Source organism: Lissotriton helveticus, chromosome 2_1, assembly GCF_964261635.1.
Source record: "Lissotriton helveticus chromosome 2_1, aLisHel1.1, whole genome shotgun sequence".
NCBI classification, from domain to species: Eukaryota; Metazoa; Chordata; class Amphibia; order Caudata; family Salamandridae; genus Lissotriton; species Lissotriton helveticus.
This window is the reverse complement of record NC_136059.1, coordinates 788,115,583-788,139,354: the sequence shown is the minus strand read 5'-3', so window position 1 is coordinate 788,139,354 and position 23,772 is coordinate 788,115,583. Positions and strand designations below refer to the sequence as shown.

Genomic DNA, 23,772 nt, shown 5'->3' with positions numbered 1-23,772 from the left:
TTGTGGGCGAGCACCGTGGCGAGCGAGCCTGTACACTTTGAAAAAAGAGTGGTTAAATGGAGCATTTTCAAGCAAATTTGAGAAGCTAGAAGGTTAATAAACCAATTGCCATCTCTCAGACTTTTTGACATGTTTACTCAGAATGTCCTTTGGTTTTTCGACCCTTGACTTCTCTTTTTATTATTTCTGAACACTTGTCACCTTCTCATTAGCCCCCAACTGCATGTGATCTTCCCTAAACATGGAAACAACAACATGCTGCCCTTTTACAACTTCTGATTGGGAAAGGAAAGTCAGCATTATTTTTTGTTCACAGAACAACCGTATTCTGTGGGCCAAGGAAAGATCAGGAGTTTTGCGCGAGTTATTGGATTTTTATTATGTAATTTTGACCTGGTGTTGTGCTGAGATCAGTTTTTATAATTCACGATAACGAAGCTTTGTATGCAAGTTAAACAGGAACTTTGCACGCGCACACAGGAAAAACCCATCAGCTACCAACTATTCCTTTGGCAGGATTAGTGTGCCCCACTCAGCCCCACAAACAGTCTTCTTATGTTCCTGTAATTTCTGTAATGAGGGGGTGAGTATTTCTTTTTTTGAAAGACTTTAAACAATTTGGCACAGAGCTCCAGACTAAAGCAGGGATTGACATCGTAACTGGAAGACAACTGTGAAAACAGTTAATCAAAGCTGCTGCGGACACATTTACAGCTCACTTTCGGATGAAGCTTAGAGCAACTGAACTAGTGCAAAGGCTAAACAAGTAACGTGCAAATGGCTTAGCACATAATTCACAGACACGGGGCACTTAGCACACTACATGTGCCAACAAAGCATGTACAACAAAGTAGTTGCGTTATTATTAGGTGACTGTCACCTGTGGTTAGGTTACACTCAGGTGACAACATACATTCCCGATCGGTTTTATTTATGGCGATGCAACACCGACGGGTGGTGGTGGGGATGGCAGTGATAGTAGCCCAGTGAATACAGAGCACAAAATTAACACACCAACTGGGTTTTACGTGCCAGCACTGGGCCAGGGCCAGAAAGTACTGCCCCTGGGGCCAGACTGCACCAGTCTCTGCGTTGAAGTTCTCGTTCTTAACACTGTCTGCTAACACTCTTTGAAGTGCAGGGTCAGTCACTCTGACTGCATTACAAAGAGTGTTAGTGTTAATAGAGTGGGAAGGAACGCCACCCGATTCGGCAATTGATTAAAACAGCCAGCGCAAAATAAAATGCAGTGTGGACAGTAATGCAAGTAAACCGATCTAAGTGTTTCCATCCTGGCCGCGCCTGCGTGCCATTGTTTTCACCCCTGGCCTCAGCCCTCACTCAGACAGTGACCGGAGGCAGCTTCCCTATTATAATATATTTTCTACTTAAGTTCTCCATACGCCGCCGCCTTGCTCTCTGTGCCTGATACATAATCCACAAGAAACACAACTCGCGGCTCACAATAATCACGGGGAGAAGGGGTTGCACAGGGGTCGGGGGGTTTCGGGGGGGGTTAAAAATAATGTAAAAATTAAACTTTACTTACCTGACCGGGCGGGCGGGTCCGTGCCGCCTCTGTTGTCTGCTCCTGTGCCAGGGTCCGGTGCGTTGGCGCCTTCCAAAGTTCTCTGTGAGTGGCTGCCGGCTGGCAACCCCTCCTAGCAGCGCCACTAGGATTGGCTGAGGGCAGGTGTCTTCCCTGCCCATTAGAAGACCGAGGGCTGCGCATGAAGCAACCCTCGGTCTCTTAAGTGGAAAGCTCCGTGCGCATGTTCGGGCTGACCATGAAAATGAAATAGCCCAAAATGAACATGCGCTCTAATGCACTGTCACTCAACGAGAGTGCTGCCGTAGCCCCGCCCGCTAACCAGCGTCTGTGTTCTACTTCTGACGCTAATTACAGCAATCAGGACTCCGAGTCCTGATTGCTGCAATTAGCGTCAGAAGTAGAATAAGTTTGGGACCGTGGCATTAGTGGGGCAACGCCCCAACGCCCTCAATGGACGGACCGCCACTGCAACAAAGTCCCATTTCCATATCTTATCTTTTGTGGCTTTACTTAGATGTGCTCCCAAAGGCATAGCAACACCCATATAAGGCAGACGTTTAAAAACACAAAATGTTTTTTGTTCAAGCTCTGTTTTGTTTGAAATCTAAGCCACTAATGGTGCCTGACTCACAGTGGACACTGACCCTCCCTCTTTATTAGCAAGGGCGCAATCTCGGGAAGCCTCTGAAATCACATGCAACCCATCAGTACCCACACCTTTATCCACCTTCGCACGTTTAGCACACCTTGCAAAAATCTCACCTGGCATATTCTGCGTCGAACAATCAGCTGCGCCATGCTTCACCCCTTTGCTCAAGCTCTTCATACCCCTTTCGGGATTGCCAGCTTCGCCACCTCTGGTCTGCAAGAAATAGAAGCTGGACAACTCTTTAGCTCTCCCCCCCCAATGGCCCAGCTTGCACACGCTAACCACAGGCTCCCTGACCCTTGGCTGGTACGCCTCAACGGATTTACTGCGTTCTCGGACCATGTAATTTTCCAGCTCCCTGGCTGCCAAAACATTACATCGCTGCGATTCTCTCGCGACGCCTACCCTGACCCGCCACAAGACTCAGCTCTTGGGCGGTTAGAAGAACCTCGCCGGATACTTCGGATCAGGGCTTAGAAACTACTTATTCACAGCACCCAAAACGAGACAACCTCGTCCTGAAGATGGTCCACATTGACTAAGGACCGAAACGTCGTCGACCCCACAGCGCAAACTATAGGCGCATCCCGTTGTGACTTCATTGAAATCACGAACTGTTTTATAAAAAGTCACTGATTCTATGTCACATTGTTGAGCTATTCACTGTAAATACTTCACCTTGCTCACTTTGCGCCATCCATCGCTGTTCACCTTTTCACTTGCGTCGCCACATATCACTTGTATATATTGAGCACCAAGTCTTGTCGGTTGTCATTTGAATTATTCTATTCTGTGCTGTACATAATCATTTCCATACAAAATGTTCTCTCTCTCTTGTTGAATATCAAAATATAACAAATTAATTTTGAAAACTAATTTATTTGAATAAGTGTCTCCTGTTGATCTATGTAATGCTTTGCGCATGCAATATAAATTGCCTTTTCATTCATACCTTTTGGGATATTGTTTTTCCTTTATAACCTTGAACCCTAATCCCATTTGGTTTATGGGTCACACTCCTGTTTCTTTTACCAGCTTGAGATAAAGCACCCTCTACGCCCTCAGATCCTGACAGCTCCCGTTCCTCCAGTGAATCTTCGCCCCCCTCCTGGGAAAAATTACCTACCACCCCTTCTGTATCACAAACACCACTCACAGCACTACCATTAGGACGCTCCCTATCTCCAACACCACCATCAAATTCTTTCCAATTTACAACTGTTTTGAAACGTGCAAGTCTCCCGCCATCAATTGGGGTGGGAAAATGCGCCAAAAACTTCCCTGTCTTCTTGCTTCTGTCGTTGCAGGACAGGGGAAGCCTGTGTGGCACGCTCTCACTGCCCGTTTCCGTGCCTGGCAGTATTTTTCCCCTGCTGGGCTGCAAAACGCCATATTTTGCAGCTGAAAGTGTGCTATCTTGCTGTAAGCGCTTTAGCCTGCGCCCATCGGTGATTTCTTGCAGCATCCATACCCACTGGCCTGGTCCCTCCAATGTCTTAAGAGCAGAAGCCGTATCCTTGCTCATGGCAGAAGGCACAGTGAACAAAGGAGGAGAACACAAAGATCTTTGGGGGCCTAGAATGCACTCATTGGAAACAGCACAGCTATTCATGGCCAATGTGTTCACATCAGTAGGAGGTGTTGAAGCAAGTGCTGCACTGTGAAAAACAGCACCATCGGCCTGAGATACTACAGGAGATAAGCGTCTGTCCAGTGACAAAGTCGGAGAAATGACATTCTTCCCAACCTTTTGCAAACCAAAAATGTTAATGTCCCTCACCGTATTCATTGCAGGAATTAATGGGGGCCTATTCTGACTCTGGTCACTAGAGGGGGCACAAGCCACATTAGAAACGTCTTGCACAGAGATTTTCTTAGAAATGGGACGCTTCTTAAAATTAACTCGTCTCTGGACATGAAAGGTAGGCAGGGGCCAGTGCAGACCTTGTTCTTCATGCCTCGTGAAGGGTTTTTGACAGTAACAACATGTGGAGTGACAGAAGCTAGCCCTGAGGGGCCAGGGGACTGTTCTGCCTTTGTAAATTGCTGCAACAGGGTGTCACCTTTAACTGAAGATACCGGCGAGTCCTCGCTAGATAAGCAAGCGACTACAGCGACAGAAACACCATTTGCAGCTTGGCGCCCCCCTCTCCAGCCCAACCCATGACTGGGACAGAACACCAGTGAGTAAATCCTCGCGCCCAGCTTCTGCAAGCATCCGGAGTGCCTCTGCTCCATAAGCGCTGATAAACCGCTAATAATTGTGAAATAATACTTAAGACAAGCATTTACAATGCAATAGGTCTCGCAGCATTAAAGTTTGAGTTATTGGCATTGTGTATGACAATGCGTTGCATACAATTTTTAGCAAACTTTGAATTGGTGAGCAGTGAGAGTGTGTGCAAGAGTATGCTGTTCTTAAAAGCAGTGGTAGAAAGTGCAGGAATTTGGGTGACCTGAGCAATGTGGATGATGCAGCTCACGCACGGGGCTGACGCAGTTATTATTCACACAGCTCTGATGATGCACCTTAGGCACGGGCTCACAGATGTTATTATTCACACAGCTCTGATGATGCACCTCACGCACGGGCTCACAGTTGTTATTCACACAGCTCTGATGATGCATCTCACGCACGGGCTCACAGCTGTTATTCACACAGCTCTGATGATGCACCTCAGGCACGGGCTCACAGCTGTTATAATTCACACAGCTCTGATGATGCACCTCACGCACGGGGCTGACGCAGTTATTCACACAGCTCTGATGATGCACCTCAGGCACTGGCTCACAGCTGTTATTATTCTGCACCTCAGGCACGGGCTCACAACTGTTATTATTCACACAGCTCTGAGGATGCACTTCAGGCACGGGCTCACAGCTGTTATTATTCACACAGCTCTGATGATGCCTCGTAGTTCAATACTGAGGCTTTCTTGTGTGTGACAGTCCAGGTTGTCTCCTCTCTCGGTTGGACTCTGTAGGCCACGCTTCATTGCGAGGCTGCGCAATACGCAGTCACACAATATAACAGTTTCATGTGCCTTGTCATAGGTACTTGCAACAAACCGTGTGTCCTGCACACCTGTAGATCATCATCGTGGCTCTTGTCTCGCGCGCGGTTTGTTGTCCCGGCGGCGCCTTCAGAGCGCTTTGTTGTCGTGGGGGGGGGGGGGGGGGGGGGTCCTCGCAGGCCGAACGCACAACAGAGTTGAGGTAAGAAGCCGGGGGGGGGGGGGGGGGGGGGGGAGAAAACATGGCGTCAGCCACCATCTAGCTGCCTGTCAGCACAAGCTGCTTCATTATTAATGAAGACACCTGGCTTGCTTGCACTAAAATCGTATAAATAAATGCTGCTGGGTGTGAACGGGCGGTAGAAAGCGTGGGGCTTAGGGTGTACTACTCCTCTGCCCCCCATTTGTGACACACAGTTCCATTAGCTCACCCTTCCAACTTCAAATGTAACCCAATGCCTCCTCCCTCTTCCGTCTGTCCTCTCCCTGCCCCATCTCTCCCAGACCCACAAGATTTAAAGTCTAAGTGACTAAGTCTACATACAGCATAGGAGGTGAATTGAAAATATTCAGCAAACACCATAAAGTCAACAAGAGAAATACAGAGTAAACTCTAACAGACAGCTAATATAGTCTGGGAATGCTGCCTCTCACTAGTGACTAGACCTTCCTCCATCACACAACGAAGCGCTACGCCCAAGGCACTATAAGAACATCACTCTCTCCACTTGTGCATGACACCAAAACGTTTCCTACATAGGCTCACAGCAAGTTTAGCACCCTCCAACAAAGCACTCACCCTGGTGTATCTGATAAAGCGCTTCAGCACCCCACAGTAGGGTATAAGGCACTTTATCAATGCAACTACATACTACCGCTATATCATCCACGTCTTCTGAGGGAATGCCCGTCGGTGTCCCATCCTGTCTTGTCCCTCAGAGTTGTGCCCGCTCTCTCCACTGTCCCCATCACAGCCCTCAGCATTGTCCTGCCCTGGTGGCTTCTACCCCCAAGCCCGCGCTCTTAGTGTTACGCACACACATTACTACACAAAGGAGGTAATCGTGATCTACAATATAGGAATTAATTTTAATTTTACCACGCAGCAAGGCCTGTGCTGCAATGACCGGCCCCGTCATCATCCCTTCTGTGTCATGAAGGATTTTTGGCAGGTTCTGGGTCTGAGCTTTAATGAGTGAACTCCGGTGCACTCAAACAGCTAATGCAGCCAGTCCAGAGCAAAATCAGAAACATGAGCTGGTGCAAAACCAGCTCCTCGAAGTTAACACCTAGGTCTCCTTTGGGATTCTGGCACAGAGATGAGCCATCATGTTTTGCAAGACAGCCCCGCAGAAGGTAAAATTAGAAGAATTTGAATGCATTTAAAGACCATGTCCCATCTGAAAATTAAACACAAACTTCATTAAGCAAGTGCAATACGAAAAAAAAAAAACGAAGACGTGCGCGTGACGAAAACTACCGTGGGGCGGGACTTCCGTTTCGTGCTGGAAGCTCGCGCCCACGGAGTGGCTAGCCAGGGGACGAGCAGTGGTGACGCGGGGCTCCCATGCCCGAGGGAGAGCCCCGCGGTGGCGGCTGAAGTCCGGAGTTGCAGTAAGTGGGCCTTAGTTGTAGGAGGTAGGAGGGGGGATGGGGTCTTGGTGCACTCGTGTATGTGTGTGTGCCCGCGCGTGTGTGTATGTGTGCCACGGCGGGGGGGGCTCGGTGCACTCGTGTGTGTGCGCGCGTGTGTGTTTGTGTGCGACGGGGGGTGTCTCTGTATGTATGTGGGCGTGCGTACGTGCATGATCGCTCGTGTGTCTCTGTGTGTGTGCGCATGCGTGTGTGTTGGAACTTCCCAGGAGACAGGAGATGGCCACAGCGAGCGCCTTCGCGCACGCGTGGCCCGCTCCGATCCAATGCGCGTGGCCAGGTCCTGTCTCCTGGAAAGCTGAGTCGCTATCAATAGGTCTAGACCGCGCTTTTGCGCGGTTAACGCCACGAGACCTTAAAACGAGCCGCCGACTCAAATTGCCTCCTCACGCCTTATTCCCGACTCGAAGTGCGCAACATGGAACGTTACGTTCCGCGCTCGCGCCTAACGCCCTCTTGCCCAATCCCAGCGCACCCCCACCCGCGAGCATCAGCGGGGCATACCAATGCCCGAATTAGCCCGGGTGCGAACGCTCTTCGCGCGTCGCCCCCAAGACCCCATTGGAAAGGAGCTACAAACCAGGTTACAAATTATGTAAATCTGCAAATCTCCCCGTGTCAGAGAAAAGTTACATTTTCTGTTTGTTGAGAAGTGCCCAAATTTCGTCTGGAAAGGTTTGGCTTATGTGACACTGCTTAAAATAAAATGCTGATTCTGCCTGTTACCCACTCTATAGTCTCATCTTCAAGAATTATGGAGAAAGCATTAACTTCCGAATTCAGAAACAGACACCACCAATGGTTAAATTGCCTACTGTGAAACTGGAAAATCTGGGCTCGATCCTAGCTTCCCTACTTGGCCAAATTGAGTGATCTTAGGCAAATACTTTGTCACAGGGCATCCTTTTTTGTTCATTATCATATATCAGACCACGTTCAAATACATGAGTTCAGGATGTGCACAAAAATCTCAGACGTGTTTGATTTATTAATCTATAAACTATTTGCTAAACTATAATGTTGCTATGTCTATAATAAGAATCTAAGCCACATGTAGGGTACACATGACAACTGACTTGCCTCTCAGCTATCTCATTGTCATCACGGCGGAGGGCAGAAATGTTTCTCACCTTCTATTTAAAAATTATCACTTTCAATAAATGCTTCTGGCGGCAGAGATATGCAGTCTGATGTACTATGGGCAAACCGTTTCACATGTTCAAACAAGCATTGGCATAGCCAATAGGTCTCGCCTTTGGGACCTTATAAGTGTTTAGCCGTGCAACAGTTGATGTTGTTACACCAAGGATATTGTGCTGGATAACTAAACACTTATAAGGTCCCAAAGGCGAGACCTATCGGCTATGCCAATGCTTGTTTTTGCAGCTGTAGCGCTAACCCGACTGGACAGTATTGGAACACTTTAATTGAGCACCAGTTCTCCAGTTCCAAAGTGGCAGCTCACCACCCTAACATATTCCAACAAGGACATCTGATGTCATTAGGTTTGCTCCTTGGCTCACTTGCTGAAAACCATGACTTCAACAAACGGTTTATAACCTCTTTCCTCTCCTTTCCTAGATTTGTTACCCTGTAAAATGGATCCCAAAAAAAAACACATTGACTACAAATGTTGTCTTTTTTGGACATTTTCTATTCCAAAGTGCCATCTTGGAATGGAGAAAAAAGAAAAAAAAAGGTTAAAAATACGAAAAGTGGATAGAATGGTTTTATTCACAGCCAAACACATTAGTGCCACTTTACAAAGTTTACCAGTGAAGCGCTACTTTCCTTTCTCTTCTTTCAAAAACAGTGCTCACTTCTCCAGTTCTGGAGCTGCCCCCTGCCCCACGCTTTCTTCCTCTTAGTCCCCCTCTTTCTGTCATGCTCCTCCTCACTTGCTGAAAACTATTGCTTCAACAAATGGTTCTTACTCTCCCTTTATTTGTTTCCCCGTGATATCTATTCAAAAAACAAAAAACACTTTGGCTGCAAATGTTGTCTTTTTCAGGCATTTTAATATTCAAACTGCAGCCTTGGTTGGGACAGAGAGGAAAAAAAGGATCAAAATACGTAAAATAATAAAAAAAACAACACTAAATGAAGCGAGACAGAGTGGTTGCAAAGTGGCCAGATTGGTTTTATTCACAACCACACACACTAGCGCCACTTTACAGAGTTTGCCAGTGAAGCGCTACTTTCGTTTCTTGTCTTTCTTTGAACAACATTGTTTTTCCTGGGTGGGGGAAGTACACCATTCCTGGAGGTACTGCAATACCTTGTTGATGCGTACAGTGGAAAATGTTTAATATGATCCTCATCAGCGGTTTTCATCATTTTAGTTTATAAAATGTGTTCAGGGATGTGGTCTTTTTAAGCCATACTGCTTACATTTTGTAAGGATATAAGAATGGACATTGAAACAGTTCCCTTCCACCCCTACAGTATTGTTCTTTAGCTTTCAGGCAAAAACACTCCATGATTTCCAAATAAGTGTAAAAGCGTTGAGGTAACTATGTTGCTCCTGCTTACATTTCACATACTTTTTTTAAATCTTGCATTCCCTCCGGGTGTTTGCTATTTCCAGAATGGTGTTACTTTTTGTTTTTTAGCCTGCCTATTACTCTCATTTCCCCTCCCTCATAACCCATTTGCCATTTTCTGGTTCTCCAGGGCCGTGAGGTCATACGAATGGCAATAGTGCTATGCAAATATCATTACTCCCCTGCATACAAAGAAACAAATGTAAAAAACATTGTCATTTTCAATGCCAAGAGCTCTAACTTTCATAAATGCGAAACCGATTTGCATTGCAAATGCTTGTTTATACGTCCCCTCCACTCAAAACTAAAACACATTGGTAAAAGATAGCGTCATTTACAACACCAATAGCTCTAACTCTTACAAATACAAGACCTAAGGCACTGTAAATGCTTGTTTGTTTCAGCTATGGAGACCTGTAAGTCTATCCTTGAGTAACTGTACACTTGTAAATGGTTAACAGCCAAAAGTAGCAAAGTTACTCAAACGTGTAAGAGTATACTTACATGTGTAATTTACCCACAAGAGTAAGTTTCCTTTATGAATAGCCTCATTTGGGTCTAACAGGCAGGCTATTTACTCCTAAGTTTTCGTTCCATTTTTAACAAAAACACTCTTCAGGAGGGGAATGACCTGCTTTCCCAAACAAATTTAAGGTGTGCGTTGTAAGATAGTTGAAAAAAACCAAGTCTTGCACAGATTCTCTCAGAACGTCTTCTGGACAATTCATTGATTTCATAAAACATTTCCAGATCATCCGCCACATTAGAAAAATAGGCTAAATGGGTTAAGTCTCAAACGGGCAACGGCATTAGGTATCATTTGACTTTTATCATAATGGATTATGATAATATTTGGTATTATATGTTACTTCCTGTTTTTCATGGATATTATTTATTTATTCTCTGTTGACAGCTCCACATCGATAGTTCACCAGTCAAAACTGATACAGCGTATATCGGATAATAAATCATAGCTTTTCCTCTGTTCCCTAACTGCAATTTCTTTCTCTTTTCCCTAGATCTACATAGATTGAACTAACCCTGTAGCATCCAGAAAGGAAGACTGATAGACAATTAAGGGGATATTTATGATAATATACTTGTGTCGTTAGAATTTATAGTCCAGCTTGAGGGCTTGCTGGTTATTGTAGTTTGTTCTTCTTGTGGATTGTTTCACCTTTACTATCTGGCTAATGTGCAATTAAACAGCCATAAAAAAGCATGATAATCACTTTTGTGTCTTTAATAAAATGAGGACTTTACAGCACTAGCACATGGAAAGTCCACAATGTACGCCCACACGTCAGGACAACCGTATCTAGTTGGATATGCTTACCAGAAGCCCATTACTTGAGTCAAATAGCAACAGCATGCCTGCCTTAAAATGCTGCATAGCTTCAGCTCAAGTTATCATCTGAAATACTAGGTCTAAGTTTACTAGGTTCTTTTGGAATAAACATACACCAAGCTCAGTTAAGTGTGTGCAAGAGTGAAACCAAATAGTTGCAACCGGAAGCTAATGAACGCTGCAACACAGACGGCAACGGTCTAACAAATGTCTAACAGAAGGCAGGAGACCAACTAACATTCAACAAAACACACTGGACAGAACTATCCGGTACCCAACATAGCCCAAGTATACCATCATTTTCCTATCAGGGTACCCCAACAATACTTACCACACATCTCCATTTGCGAGGAAATGGAGGGCTTCCAATCCCGAAGATTCGTAAAAGCCCTCTGGCCTTAACCCTGAAGTAAAAACAGCTGAAGCTCTTACTTTAGAGTGGTACTCTAGAGTGGTATCCACATCAAAATTAATAAGACATAGCCACCCAACTGAGAAGAAGACAGCACAAAATACTCCTAACATCATCACAAGCAGAAATAGAATCCAGTTTGTGCTGATAATCCCGGGAACATATGAAACTAGTTTATTGCCAAAAGTGCTGTTAGGCCATATAAATGACAGAATCTGTACAATAACGTGCTATTCTTTGAATTCAAGCATAGCCCATTTCCAATTCGCAGAAAGACAATCATGCCAATTATGCTTACGCTATGACTAGGCCCCCAAATGGTCAGAAGATTCCTCTTTAAACGACAGCCATCTTCTACATTAATGGTTGCACAAATTAATAATACTCTAGCTTTTAATCCTGGTCACACATTGTGAACCCCTGAAAGTTCAAGTTTAGCTTCCAAGGGTTATTTTCTAATTTAATTTCTCTCATACCAGTCCCTAAATGAAGCGGACATTAAATGGGTAGACAGCATTGGCTTCTTATTGGATTAGACAAAGGTTTCTCAAACCGCTGACAAAGTCTGCAGTTTTTGGGTCACAGTTATAGCCAAGTTTTCCAGATTTCTAATCGGCCTGCACTTGAAATACAGCCAAGGACGGTAAAAAATAATGGCAAGGTGACAAGACTAGTAATAAAGATAATATAGTGTAGTTATGCAAATTGTATTTATATTCCCACTTTCACTACTCTTGAGAGTGAGTAGTCTGTAAGGCAGAATACACTTCCGTTATATAGAAAACTACTCCATAATCAAAGTGACATGTCACATTGCTTGGTCTGCTTTATTAGTTTATACACTTAACAATTCCAAAGGAACTAGGTATAATGGCAGCAATTCTTCCCAATTTCCCTCTGTTTTATATATAAAAAGGTTCCCTGTTTTATATTTAAAAAAAAAAAAAGAACTCAACAGAAATACATGCAACTTTCCACCCTGTCTCCTATAAAACATCAAGTGCAGAGTACCTGTGCATAACTTAGAGGAGACGCACAGAGGGTGTCTAATTTTGTGGATACCACACAATATATTGCATGTATAAACTGAGATAAAGATTTGCATTATTCTCAAACCTGTTAAAGGTCGTCAACTTCAGGAATACCCATTAAACGGTGCTACAGCATATCATGCCATCCCCCTGGCTAACACGGCACAGCCTCTTCGTTAGGCCTACCAAAAATGTAATTAAGAAACAACGCTAAAAAACGAACACTTTAACAATTATGATGCCAAATTTAAAAAGGCTGATGTCCATAGAATTGAACTGTTTACTTGAAATCTTGTTTGCCACTGTTTACAAAAATGACACATTTTAATCATCATTGAGAACAGCAACTGTTTTGTACAAGGCAGACAATGTTTTATAGTTCAGCAGCAGATGGACTTTTTCATTTAGACAACGTTCTTCCTTGATTTCCTCATATTCTGTGACACCTAGAGAGCTTGCTTCCAATCTTTATATACGGTTTTGGGTGTCATGCGTCCCAAAAAGCCAACAGGAGAGAAACTCTGCTTTAATGAACGATAAAATTATGCAGATCTTCAGGACACAACAGGAAGAGAAATTGCTAAATTATAATTTTCAAATGTCTATTTTGTACATAATAACGTAAATTCAAAAAAATTGTAATTCTTTGCTTTTGTTCTTTTTTTTAAAACAGCAGAACGGATGTAAGAGGTGATGTTTTCCTGTTGATACACTGAAAATTCTTTCTCACAAATGGATTCAAGTCAGAAAATATGCTAATACAGATTAAAAAAACAATTAGCGTGCAGACAATACAGTGAATGTATACTGTGAAGGTAAAGGTCTCAAATAACAGCGCTGGCAGAACTTGAAAGACAAACTGTGCAAATTTCAAACTATGTAGGCATAAACAAAGTCCGGTTTCCAAAAGACCAATACAAGGTTCAAGATTATATTTCTTTGAGACAGCCACAAACCCTACACCTTTTACTCTCATCAACATGTCTCTACCAGATTAGATCACAGAGTGAAAACAAATGTACATGTAGTACACAACAGAGCAAAATGTGGCGAAAAAAAAAATGTTGTAATTATCACGATCGTGCCTAGATACTGGAGAAAAAAAGCATCATTGTGATGTCTGAATATACATCCAGGGAGTAAACTTTTCATACGAGCGTAAAAAACAACAGTAGAAAAAAAAAGTACAAAGTTAAATAATCAAATTCATTGATAACAAAGAATGAATCGGTTTGTGATGCCTCATAAATAACAATTGAATCAAACACTGAAAGGTATGCATTTACAGTGCAATAAACATAAAAATATGTAGGTTCGTCACTTCTCTTGCATGGAGAGGGAACCCAACAAGAAATGAGGGTCATCCCTGAACAGTTTTAAAACACCTGAGAAAGGTAAGGCGCAATTTAAAAACCCATTCTCAACTAGTGCCAAAAGTCCTTGATCACTGTCCAGCGTCAAAATTGCTGTCATAGATCAAAACATTTCATAATGGCATCATGATCGAACTTGAAGCTTAAAAATGTTCTGGATGAGAAAGTGAATCGACAGTGCCCACTGAATGCAACAGAATGTCCTTCAGGCTGGTCCAACATCTGGTCTTCATTGGTGCAGTACAAATCATACATTGTACCTGGTTAAAAAGAAAAAATAAATCACTTAATTTGCACTACAATAAATTAGAAGCAAACAGTACTTCAGGTTTAATAAGAAAAGCAAGACTACTCTTTTAAATATTTCTTGATTTGTACTCTTCTTTGGATGATCAGAAATGGAAGACAGTCTTAGGGGACACACAATGAAACAAGAAACCCTCACCACTAAGGATAATTAAGAGACAACATCCTTGACAAGAGTGAACAAAGCATAAGCAATTACTCAAGTCTGGGGCGGAAAGTGAATTACAGCCGAGACTGACCAGAGGGCCCTTGCAAGCACTGAAAATTCGTGGCACATATGTAAAGACTTTTATATGCAGATGGAAAGATATATGTGATAAAAATGCTCATTTGGATTCTAGGTATAGGCTTTTGTATGGTGATAGGAAAAAGATATAGAGGGCCCACCAGAGAAAATAAATACATCAGGATAACGATAGAAGTGCTCTAGCAATTCAGAAATGATCTGTCTTTCCTAAATTTAAATTACATTTTAGATTCTTTTAACAGAACTGGCTTCTCAAGGAAGATGGGCCGCATGGGAATTAAAAAAAAAATACCAATACTGGAGTGGAAAACACTACTTAACTGTAACAAGTAGTTCACAGCTTGTAGTGCTATAGATCATATTCTACATATACTTCACCCTTCTAGTGATACGTTCGGAATAGTAAAACTAGATTATCTTCAAAAAAGGGCTTTCGGTTTCAAAGTGACTAACAATGCCTTCCCGGAAATCCACAATACCCCAAGGACATAGATTCCACCTCATTAGTTTGTGCACTATCCCCACAATAAGCGACTGAATGTATGAAGATGTGAAGCTTTTGAAGTCTGTGTACTAAAATCAATCAATCAGCATTTGTATAACGCAACATTGTCACCCCTAAGGTATTTGGGTTTCAGGGTGCTGTGTGGAGGTGGAGGGGCTGGGCATTCTAAGTCTTGGCCGCAATGCAGGAATAGGAGCGGCCCGCTGCCTCTTGGAAGGATGTGGGTGTGTGTGAGAGGTGTGTGGTACAGAAAAGTGTGTCAATGTTGCATCTGGGGAGGGAAGAAGGGCACATGTGAATCTACAGCACTAGAGGCTGCAAAACAATTGTTGCAAGTAATGTTTTGATTTGCAGCATGTGTTGCTGTAGATCACATGCGGTGCATAGACTGAAAACAGTCCTCAAAGTGTGAACCAGTAGTTTAAGTCTTACTAAAGAAGATGCATGTAACAATGTTTTTAGCACTACGTGATCCACCACTACTTCTTACCAGGCTTGAATATCCACACAACAGTGTTTATAAAAATTATGACGTGAGGAGCAGTAGCAGTCTCACGTAGGTCTGTTGATGTTTATGTTCCTAAGGAAAAGCTCCTGAGACTGCCTTCTTGTGAACACAATATACGCTATAGGTTCTATCCAGTGAGGGGCTTATTCACAAACCACATTTTGTAGTATGTTTAGTAGTGCTACACATGTACTACAAAATATAATTCAAAAGCGTACATGCAGAGACGTCCACCTCTCATCATTTCTATGTGGAGATCTCCGTCACAAATGTCAAGTTGTTAACACGCATAGGTTTATATTTTAGTAGTAAATGTTAGCGGACAGCAAGAGGTTGCCTGGAAAATGGGGAATGCTTCTACCTAAATGGGAGGAGTTTAGGCAGGGACATGTAAAAACAAAATCCTCGATCCACACAGGAGGAAGCTCACTGCTATTTACAAACTGCACATTTAAAGGTACTATCGCTTAAAACAGTCCCACAAATGTAGTAAATGTACTCCAGCACAGCCTTGGAGTAAATCCAGCACCAGACATGACCACTCACAAGTACTGCCATTGAAAACAATGCTAATTACAAAAAGGGGGTGGTGATGGACAGAGTATCTGAGTTAATCAGAACACTCCTACCCAGTCAACAGATCAGGGCTTGATCCATCACCGTTTTTTAGCTCACTGCACCATCCCAGTTCAGAACCTGGCTATATGCAAATTAGTCTATCCCTGGCCCAGTGCATCATCGGAACAGGGCAGACCAAACTACCAAGCCAATTCTTCACTGGAAAGGAAACAAGCTTCCGGGGACCGGTTTCTGGCATTACAGCCGTCTTCGGCCCGGCTTGCTTGAATCCTGATGGTGCAATGAGCAAGGGACTCATGTCTGAGCATACCCTTCCACACTCATGGTGGCCAAAATAATTACAAAAAGGGGGTGGTGATGGACAGAGTATCTGAGTTAATCAGAACAGAATTGGCTTGGTAGTTTGGTCTGCCCTGTTCCCATGATGCACTGGGCCAGGGTCAGACTAATTTGCATATAGCCGGGTTCTGAACTGGGATGGTGCAGTGAGCTAAAAAACGGTGATGGATCAAGCCCTGATCTTTTGACTGGGTATGAGTGTTCTGTTTAACTCAGATGCTCTGTCCATCACCACCCCCTTTCTGAATCATTGAAAACAATGCTGGCATGGACTGAAAATAACACTTCCTAGGAAATAATATTTAAATAGATAACGGTGGCATGGACTGAAAATAACACTCCCTTGGAAATAATATTAAAATAAATGAAATTATATTAATTAATAATTATTATATTTTAAAATAATTAGGTTACTTGAGTATTAAAAGTTCACTAAATGGTAAATTGTTATTAGTATTAAAAAAGATATATATATACATACCTTTTACTAAATTTTAATAAATATTCAAGGTAAAAAAATTAATGAAGGTGGAATTTTGTTTTAATGAAATCTTTAGGGATATCATTTTTAAATTAAATAAATATATTTTAAATATTTAATAATTTATTAGACAATTAGGTTACTTTTCTCTAACAATTTATTTTATTAATAAATATAAAAGTATTTTCACATAAAGCGGCCTATCATGATGTCAGGCGAGCAGTCTTGGAGTACTAGTCTGACCAACCTCCGGGCGGCTGTCCCTACCTCCTCATTATGATGTGACGGCACATGGTCCGATAGCATTCCGACATCTTCCTATGTGAGCATGTGTTACGGCCGTAAATCGCCCATAGTACATGCTCGCAGAGGTAAACGGGAGGTGGTGTTAATCCCTGCACCCCGTGGCAAGCACCTCAAGGTGCCTGCCACAGGATGCAGGGATTTACAGGGGGGCACCATAGGTGCTCCCTCGGCCACCAACCGGAGGCCGTAAAGGAAAGGGGGCCCTGCTAGGGGCCCCCAAACACGCTTTCTGACTCGGTTACCATGTCGGAAAGGCCGGCATGGAAACCCTGCCGGAAACTGTGCATTGTAATATGTACGGCATAAATCAGTCTATTTGGATTAAGGGCCAGTTACGACTGGCCAACGGGCTCCTTGAGCCCGTCGGAAGCCAGCTGGAATTATCGGCCAGTTTCAATTCGGATCGGTTGAATCAAAATCAGTCGGTCGGAATTGAAACAGACTATATCGGTCGCAAGGCCTCCGGCCTGAGGCCGGAAGCCTTCCAACCGACATCCTAATAGGCCCATAAGAGTTTTCTATATTTTTAAAACATTTATTAAACTTTAATACCTTTTCCTATACTTTACTAGAGGAAGATCTCTGCCCCTGTGGCTGAGACCCCCGCCTCCATGTAGTAACTTTACACTTCCAATTCCTGGTGAGGGAGGCTCCACCAGGAGGAGGTGACATGTACTGCACCTAGCACAAATTTCGAAAAGGTGAATAGCAAAATAGTGTAAAGTTACTAATAAGTGCAGTAGTTCACTCACGCATAAGTACATTTACATGTGTAAATTTACCTCTGTGAATAGAGCCCATAGAGTTTACCTTTAGCATAACAGAGTTAACAATCCACCTTGAAAAATCCAGATTTAACACTGGTTGCCAAGAGGCAGTGAGGCAAAAGCAACAAATAGTTGCTTTGTTTTTTCGACTGCAAGAGGGCGGCCTAGATAAAACAGGGAGTCCTTCTGACATCTAAAATTTGAAAGACCCTACCGCGATTAAGGCTTTGGAAAAATATCATCATAAGTCAACAGACTGATTGACATAGGAAGTTGAGACCACCTTTAGTAAAAAATTTTTAAAAAAGATGGGTGCCTGGTACTACTGTATCCTTTTGAATCTACAAGAGTAGCCCTTCGCCTAACAGAGCCTGAAGTTCACACTTCCCAAGCTGGAAAGTGATGACAACCAAGGACAACGCTTTCCTTGAGAAGAACTGAAGAAGGAAAGAATGGAGAAGTTCAAATGGCAAACTACACAATTTAACCATTCTATGAAAACTTTTATGTCAGCGACTTAAAAAAAAAAATGGTGTTCTATTTTGAACATATGCAGCAATTGCAGATAAATTAACATGTATGGACATATGCGCCAAACGGGCCACTTGCGAGTGTAAAGGGTAGCAAAAACAGTGCATTTAAGGGGATTGCCATCTTGGGCATTGCAGTAGTTCAAATAGCATTTCCATTTAGTTGTATAAGATTCACTAGCACTCTGCAGTCTAGCGTCTCTTATAAGTTTCATACTTTCCTGTGGAGTTGCTTCTCGGGTGCCAGATTGCGAGAGTGTGGGGCCTGGCATTTGCATCAAGGAGATGGCCTTGTGGCTGATCAAGCGAATCTGGACACAAGGGCAGTCTTTAATGTGAATCTAGGGATATCTCCAAAAGTAAGGGTATCATGTTTGGCCATACCAACACTGCAGCGATGAGAATGAACGAGCTCTTGCCTCCTTTTGCACACCACATAAGGGACTACAAAACTAGTGGGTCGTAGGTTGATTTTTGGTGGGTTGGCAAAGTCCAAGCAATATAGATGCCTTTACATTTTGTGTTTATCTTGTCACATTTGCCAGTGCTTCAAAGACAGAGGTCACATGCCAACCTGTGTCTTCTGACAAATAGCTGTTTATTATTTTAACTTGGGGGATTGGTGTTTACTTTTCTTTCTCTGAAGGTAAAGTGAGAGGAGTTTTAAAAGTAAATTATGTGACAGTGTTGCTGGACTACAGGGAGTGTGAAATGAAAAGTTGTGGAATGTTTGTTGTAACACACGACAAAATGTTAAAAACTGCATGCATTCATCAGTTAGGGAAAGAAAAATTAAAATATTTTTTTGTTAATCTGAAGTGTACCAGAAACAGATATGTTATTAGAATCTAAACAAATCAAGATATCTTATTTAGGGATGCACAAATGAAAATAGTCCCAAAAACCTGATTTCCACACATTATTATTATAGGTTATGGAAATGTGCTGTCTGTAAATGGCAATGCACTACCACAAGAAGCTTTAGTTATATTGAAAAAAATCGCCCCTCCTCGTATCCATTAAATGGCAGGTGACTATGGAACGTTTAGCGTTCTAAAAAGTGGGCCATAGTTCTAAAATGCTTGGGAACCACGGTTCTAAAACGTTTGAGACCCACTGCTCTATATGTTTGATAAGTGAATGCTATATTCTATAAATACCCTGTATTACTCCTACGATACAATCAACTTCAATACACTTGAAGAGTGTGGAATTTGGTGGCAATTTTAACTTCCATTTTCTACTTCTATTTGCATCTGAGAATATTGTATTTTCTCCAGGCACATAAAACACCCAGGATAGATACATAAATAATGGCTGTGCTGCCTTGGTGGTTCTTAGATATTGTTGGAGACTTTATATGTTTGATTGGAGTATGGTATTATATATATATTCTTTTTTACCCTTAAATTGCAATTTTTGCGAATATACTTGAAGATGGAGGAATTACCTTGCCATTTCTCAAATCTATTTTCTATTTCCATCTTTGAACACTAATCTACATTTTTCTGGGTTTATAAACGCTAGTAGTAGGAATGTAAAAAAAAACGGCTGTTTGAACTTGCAGCAGGATTGAACCTGCGACACCCAAATCTTTGACTCAGTTATGTATAGATTGTTTGCATAGCAAATGTACAGTGCGGTTAATTATTAAGGTTACGACTATAGGAGACTATGTTTTACTTCTGCATGATGTTACAATTTAAAGTATGCTTGTTGAAGCTCTTTGGCGCTAGAGGAGCGTCATGTGACATTACATGATTAAATTAGTAATACAATATGTTTTAAATTCTGATTTTGCTTCAGGTATTGGGTGGTAGAGATTGTTTACTTCAGGATGCACAGGTTAAGGATTTATACTGGATGTACAAATACGTGCCACTATACTATAGCAACGTCTTTGAACTACCTGTCCCAAGATAGCACGATTACGCCATGAGCAGTACTTCTCTTTTTAGTATTACCTTACTAACAATTTGATTTACGTGCTTAACTGTCACAATTTCAACAAGTTAATGGCAGAATATAGCTAAATATTAAGCAATTTATCGATTCACACACATTGATTTTACCGTCATTTATTTTCCACGATGATTCACTCTAACAGGTTTTTTTCTCCCATTGATCACAGTTTTTCCATCCCTAGTATTGATACAAATCTATGATTGTATAGAAAATTATGGGCAGGACAGTGTCATATCAATTGTTAACCTATAAACGTTTTTGCTGTTATGGGACAGTTATAAACAGGCTTTTTGAGAATATTCATGGTGAGTGGTCTGAATAGGTTGGTTATCTTGGAATACTCATTGTCAAAAGTACTATCATCAAAGGTGGATTACGAGATGAGCGTAACAACTATTATGTTTGATTTAGAGGGACACAATACATCAGTATATAATACCAGTGCCAGAAAGGATTTAACTGGTGTTACTTTTACATGAATCGTACTATGGGACATTGATTGAAAGAAAAATCATGTCTATTTATTATGCTAGTTTTAACAGCAAATTTACTTAGTCAATAGACTCAGTGATTATGAGTACAGCAGTCTTCTAGAATTTGAAATGTTGTACAAGTTTGAGACCAGACCAATAGAGGGTATAGAATCAATCTGCCATCATTTTTGGCCCCTTCAAGTGGAAGATCATAGTATGCCTCTGGTGGGGGATACTTTCCTTTTTGAATGAATTATACCATACATAAAATGATTTTTGAAACCATCTTCCCCACTCAAGATTCATAGATCCTGATTTATTTGGTGTTCAAATAAAAAGAGTTGTGATTATAACAAGCATTTGCAATGCAATAGGTCTCGCATTAGGAAAGTTTGAGCTATTGGTATTGTAAATGACACATTTTTTATTTATGTGTTGGTTTTGAAAATAGCGAATTTAATAGCTTTGTCATTTACAATGCCAATAGTTTTAACTTTCACAAATGTGACACCTATAGCATTTGTAATGCAATATGTGTTGTATTAACGTGACTTTGATGTATTGATATTACAAATCAAAATGGTTTTTACATTTTTTTATAATTAATTCTTAAATTAAAGTTATTGTAATTTATAATGGCAATAGCTGAATCAAAACAAAAGAGTCAAAGATAACACCGGATGTACCAGCTAAAAGTCAATTCATAACAGTAGTAAAGAAAGACACCGTGTGTTAGTTTAGTGAAAGTGCACAAAAAACTTGTGAAAAAAGTAAACACTGTATATTGAGTGAAATGAAATAAAATAAAGTGGGCACAAACCATGCCCGTGTGTTATATTGCACAGGGTGGAGTGAAAATGCAACTGTATTCGGAAAAACAGTGACACAGTAAAACCAACGTGTAGCACCGTGCGCTCTAAACATAGCGTGTCATGATGCAGGCGATCTGTAACACACTTACTCAAACCGGAAGTGAAGGAATAGCCTGCTACTATATTTCCAACCGATAGCAGTAATGAATCTAAGTCAATGGAGATAGAGCCCCAATGTTAGCATTAGCGATTACAAATAATAATAACCTAATGTGTGGCAAAATACTAGAAAAATATACTCACTAAAACACTGCTCTAATGTTGCCACGCTGGAGATTGAAACTCGAGATGGGAAATCTAAACAAGACGGAGGGCATTGCTGTGGGGAGGGGGGGAGGAGAAATGCGACACGGCGGGCAGGGGAGGGGGCGGAGCGGGGAGAGCGGCATGAGGGTGTGAAGCAGCAGGGGCCTTTGAAGTGAAGCTAAGCTTCACTTCAAAGGTGTGGGAGGAGTGCGGCTCAGGCAGAGCGCACGCTGGGGGAAGCTTGTGGGGCGGAGCGGGAAGAGATGCTGGAGAACAGATGACTGGCGATTTGATGCTGTGCACGCGCATTTTAGGTCAATGCGCTTGCGCATTGACCTAAAAGCGCACTGGCACAGCATCAAATCGCCAGTTAGTTAAAGTCTGTTTAAGCCCCTATAGTCTCGCTCCGCTCAATGCGCATGCTTATTGATAGGTCGCGAGACCTAAAAATGTGTATTACTGATTCCATTTATTTGGGGTTCTTCCGCTTGGATTGGGTATAGGTAAATACAATTTATTGTCATTCTACGTGTTGGATTTTCTTCATTCATGCACACCGATTGGGAAGTGTTAATACATAGGGAGTTTTATTACCTGTATTATATCATAGAGTATAACATCTAAAAAACTGTTAAAACAGAGGCTATGTGAATTAATGAATTGTTCATGGAATTTTTTTTAATCGTTTATTATGAAGGCTATTTGCTCAGTAGATGTGGGTAACTGTTAAATTTGAGATTAATATGCACTATACACAATGTTTACAATTAAGTAATATATTTGTCGTTTTTCCTCTGCTGCTCCAGAACCAATGAAAGATGATCACATTGTTTTTAATAATGATGAAATACTACATTTAGATTTCAGAGTGCTAGATGAAATTAGCTAATATAAAGATTATTTTCATTTATTTGTGTATGCACATATGTAACATTTATTTTATATGCATTTGTGCAGCCCTGATGAAGTACCATGTGGGACCAAACTCACTAGTTTGGCTGACTAAATTTTTAAGATGACCATATTTGAGGGTGTTTCATCCACTTCATATTTGAACTGCAATATCATACAGGTTTTTCTCACCATGAATTTAAAAAAGACCTCGGACCAAAAATGAAGAATAGATATGGGTGCAACAAAGCTCATTGTGCATGACCAACTGTGTAATACCAAACTCCTAACCCACAATTTCTTCTCTAAGGAAGCCTTGTTTTTTTTTAAAATTAGGCTCCTGGTAAACTGAGGGCGAGGAATTAAAAGTATCTAGCTCCTCATCTTATTTTTGGGCAGTTTCTGTCGAACACTGATCGCAATCTGGGGGACCCCTGATTATCTTGTGGGCCTCATCATAAAGCAGTTCACAAATAATACCCTAATAACAATTTTTTTTTTTTAATTGGCTTTTTGTTGGTTCAGTGTACCACAGCCTTTACAGTCTCCATACCTTTTTTGATTTTGTCCAGTATGTTATCTACTTATGGGTCAAACATGTTCACCTCCGAACAATAAAATGAGGAGATGCTGCCAGATCTCTGGAAAGTACACCGAAATGAGCCACCACGTGTGAAACTGAATGAGGACACTAGTTTTTATTTGGAGGGAGGTTGTATCTGCAAAATCCAAAGTGTAGCGGATTCTAATGTTGGAAATGATGTTGCACTCCTGGAAAAATCAGGCAGATTGGCATGCTCTTGTTAAGAGGAAGAAGTTGCCTACAATGGCTCAGGCTTCAGCAGGGAAATACCAAATATGGCCTATTTGAACCTGTTATGATCATTTCCAATGATGGCAAGACCTCCAATCTCATCAAGCATGATGACTTGCCCAGCTTTCTGTGCACAGTTGACTGTACCAATGGATGTAGTGACCTTCTACCGAAATGAAGACGTCACAGAGAACATGACTGGAGCGGAGTTACAGTGAATGACATTTCCGCCAAACGATCTACTGAAGAGATAGAAGTTATGCATGTTGCGTCTTTCTGAGTCCTCATGTAGGCTGTCCTTTAGCTCAGCCATGGGGCGCGTTTATCTCCCTCTGTCTATTATACTGTCCACCTATGTCCCTACAGTG

General features: G+C 41.9%; 1 protein-coding gene across 2 annotated transcripts in view; it reads right to left on the bottom strand.

Moving 5' to 3' along the window:
• Window positions 1-11,972: 11,972 nt before the first annotated feature.
• The window catches only part of DCP2 (decapping mRNA 2), a 356,226-nt gene continuing 344,426 nt past the window's right edge, over window positions 11,973-23,772 (bottom strand). For both annotated transcript variants that reach the window (XM_078675514.1, XM_078675513.1), the window contains one exon: window positions 11,973-13,835. In XM_078675514.1, coding sequence (XP_078531640.1) covers window positions 13,719-13,835 — 117 coding nt within the window. In that variant the 3' untranslated portion in view covers window positions 11,973-13,718. The remainder of the gene's footprint in view (window positions 13,836-23,772) is intronic.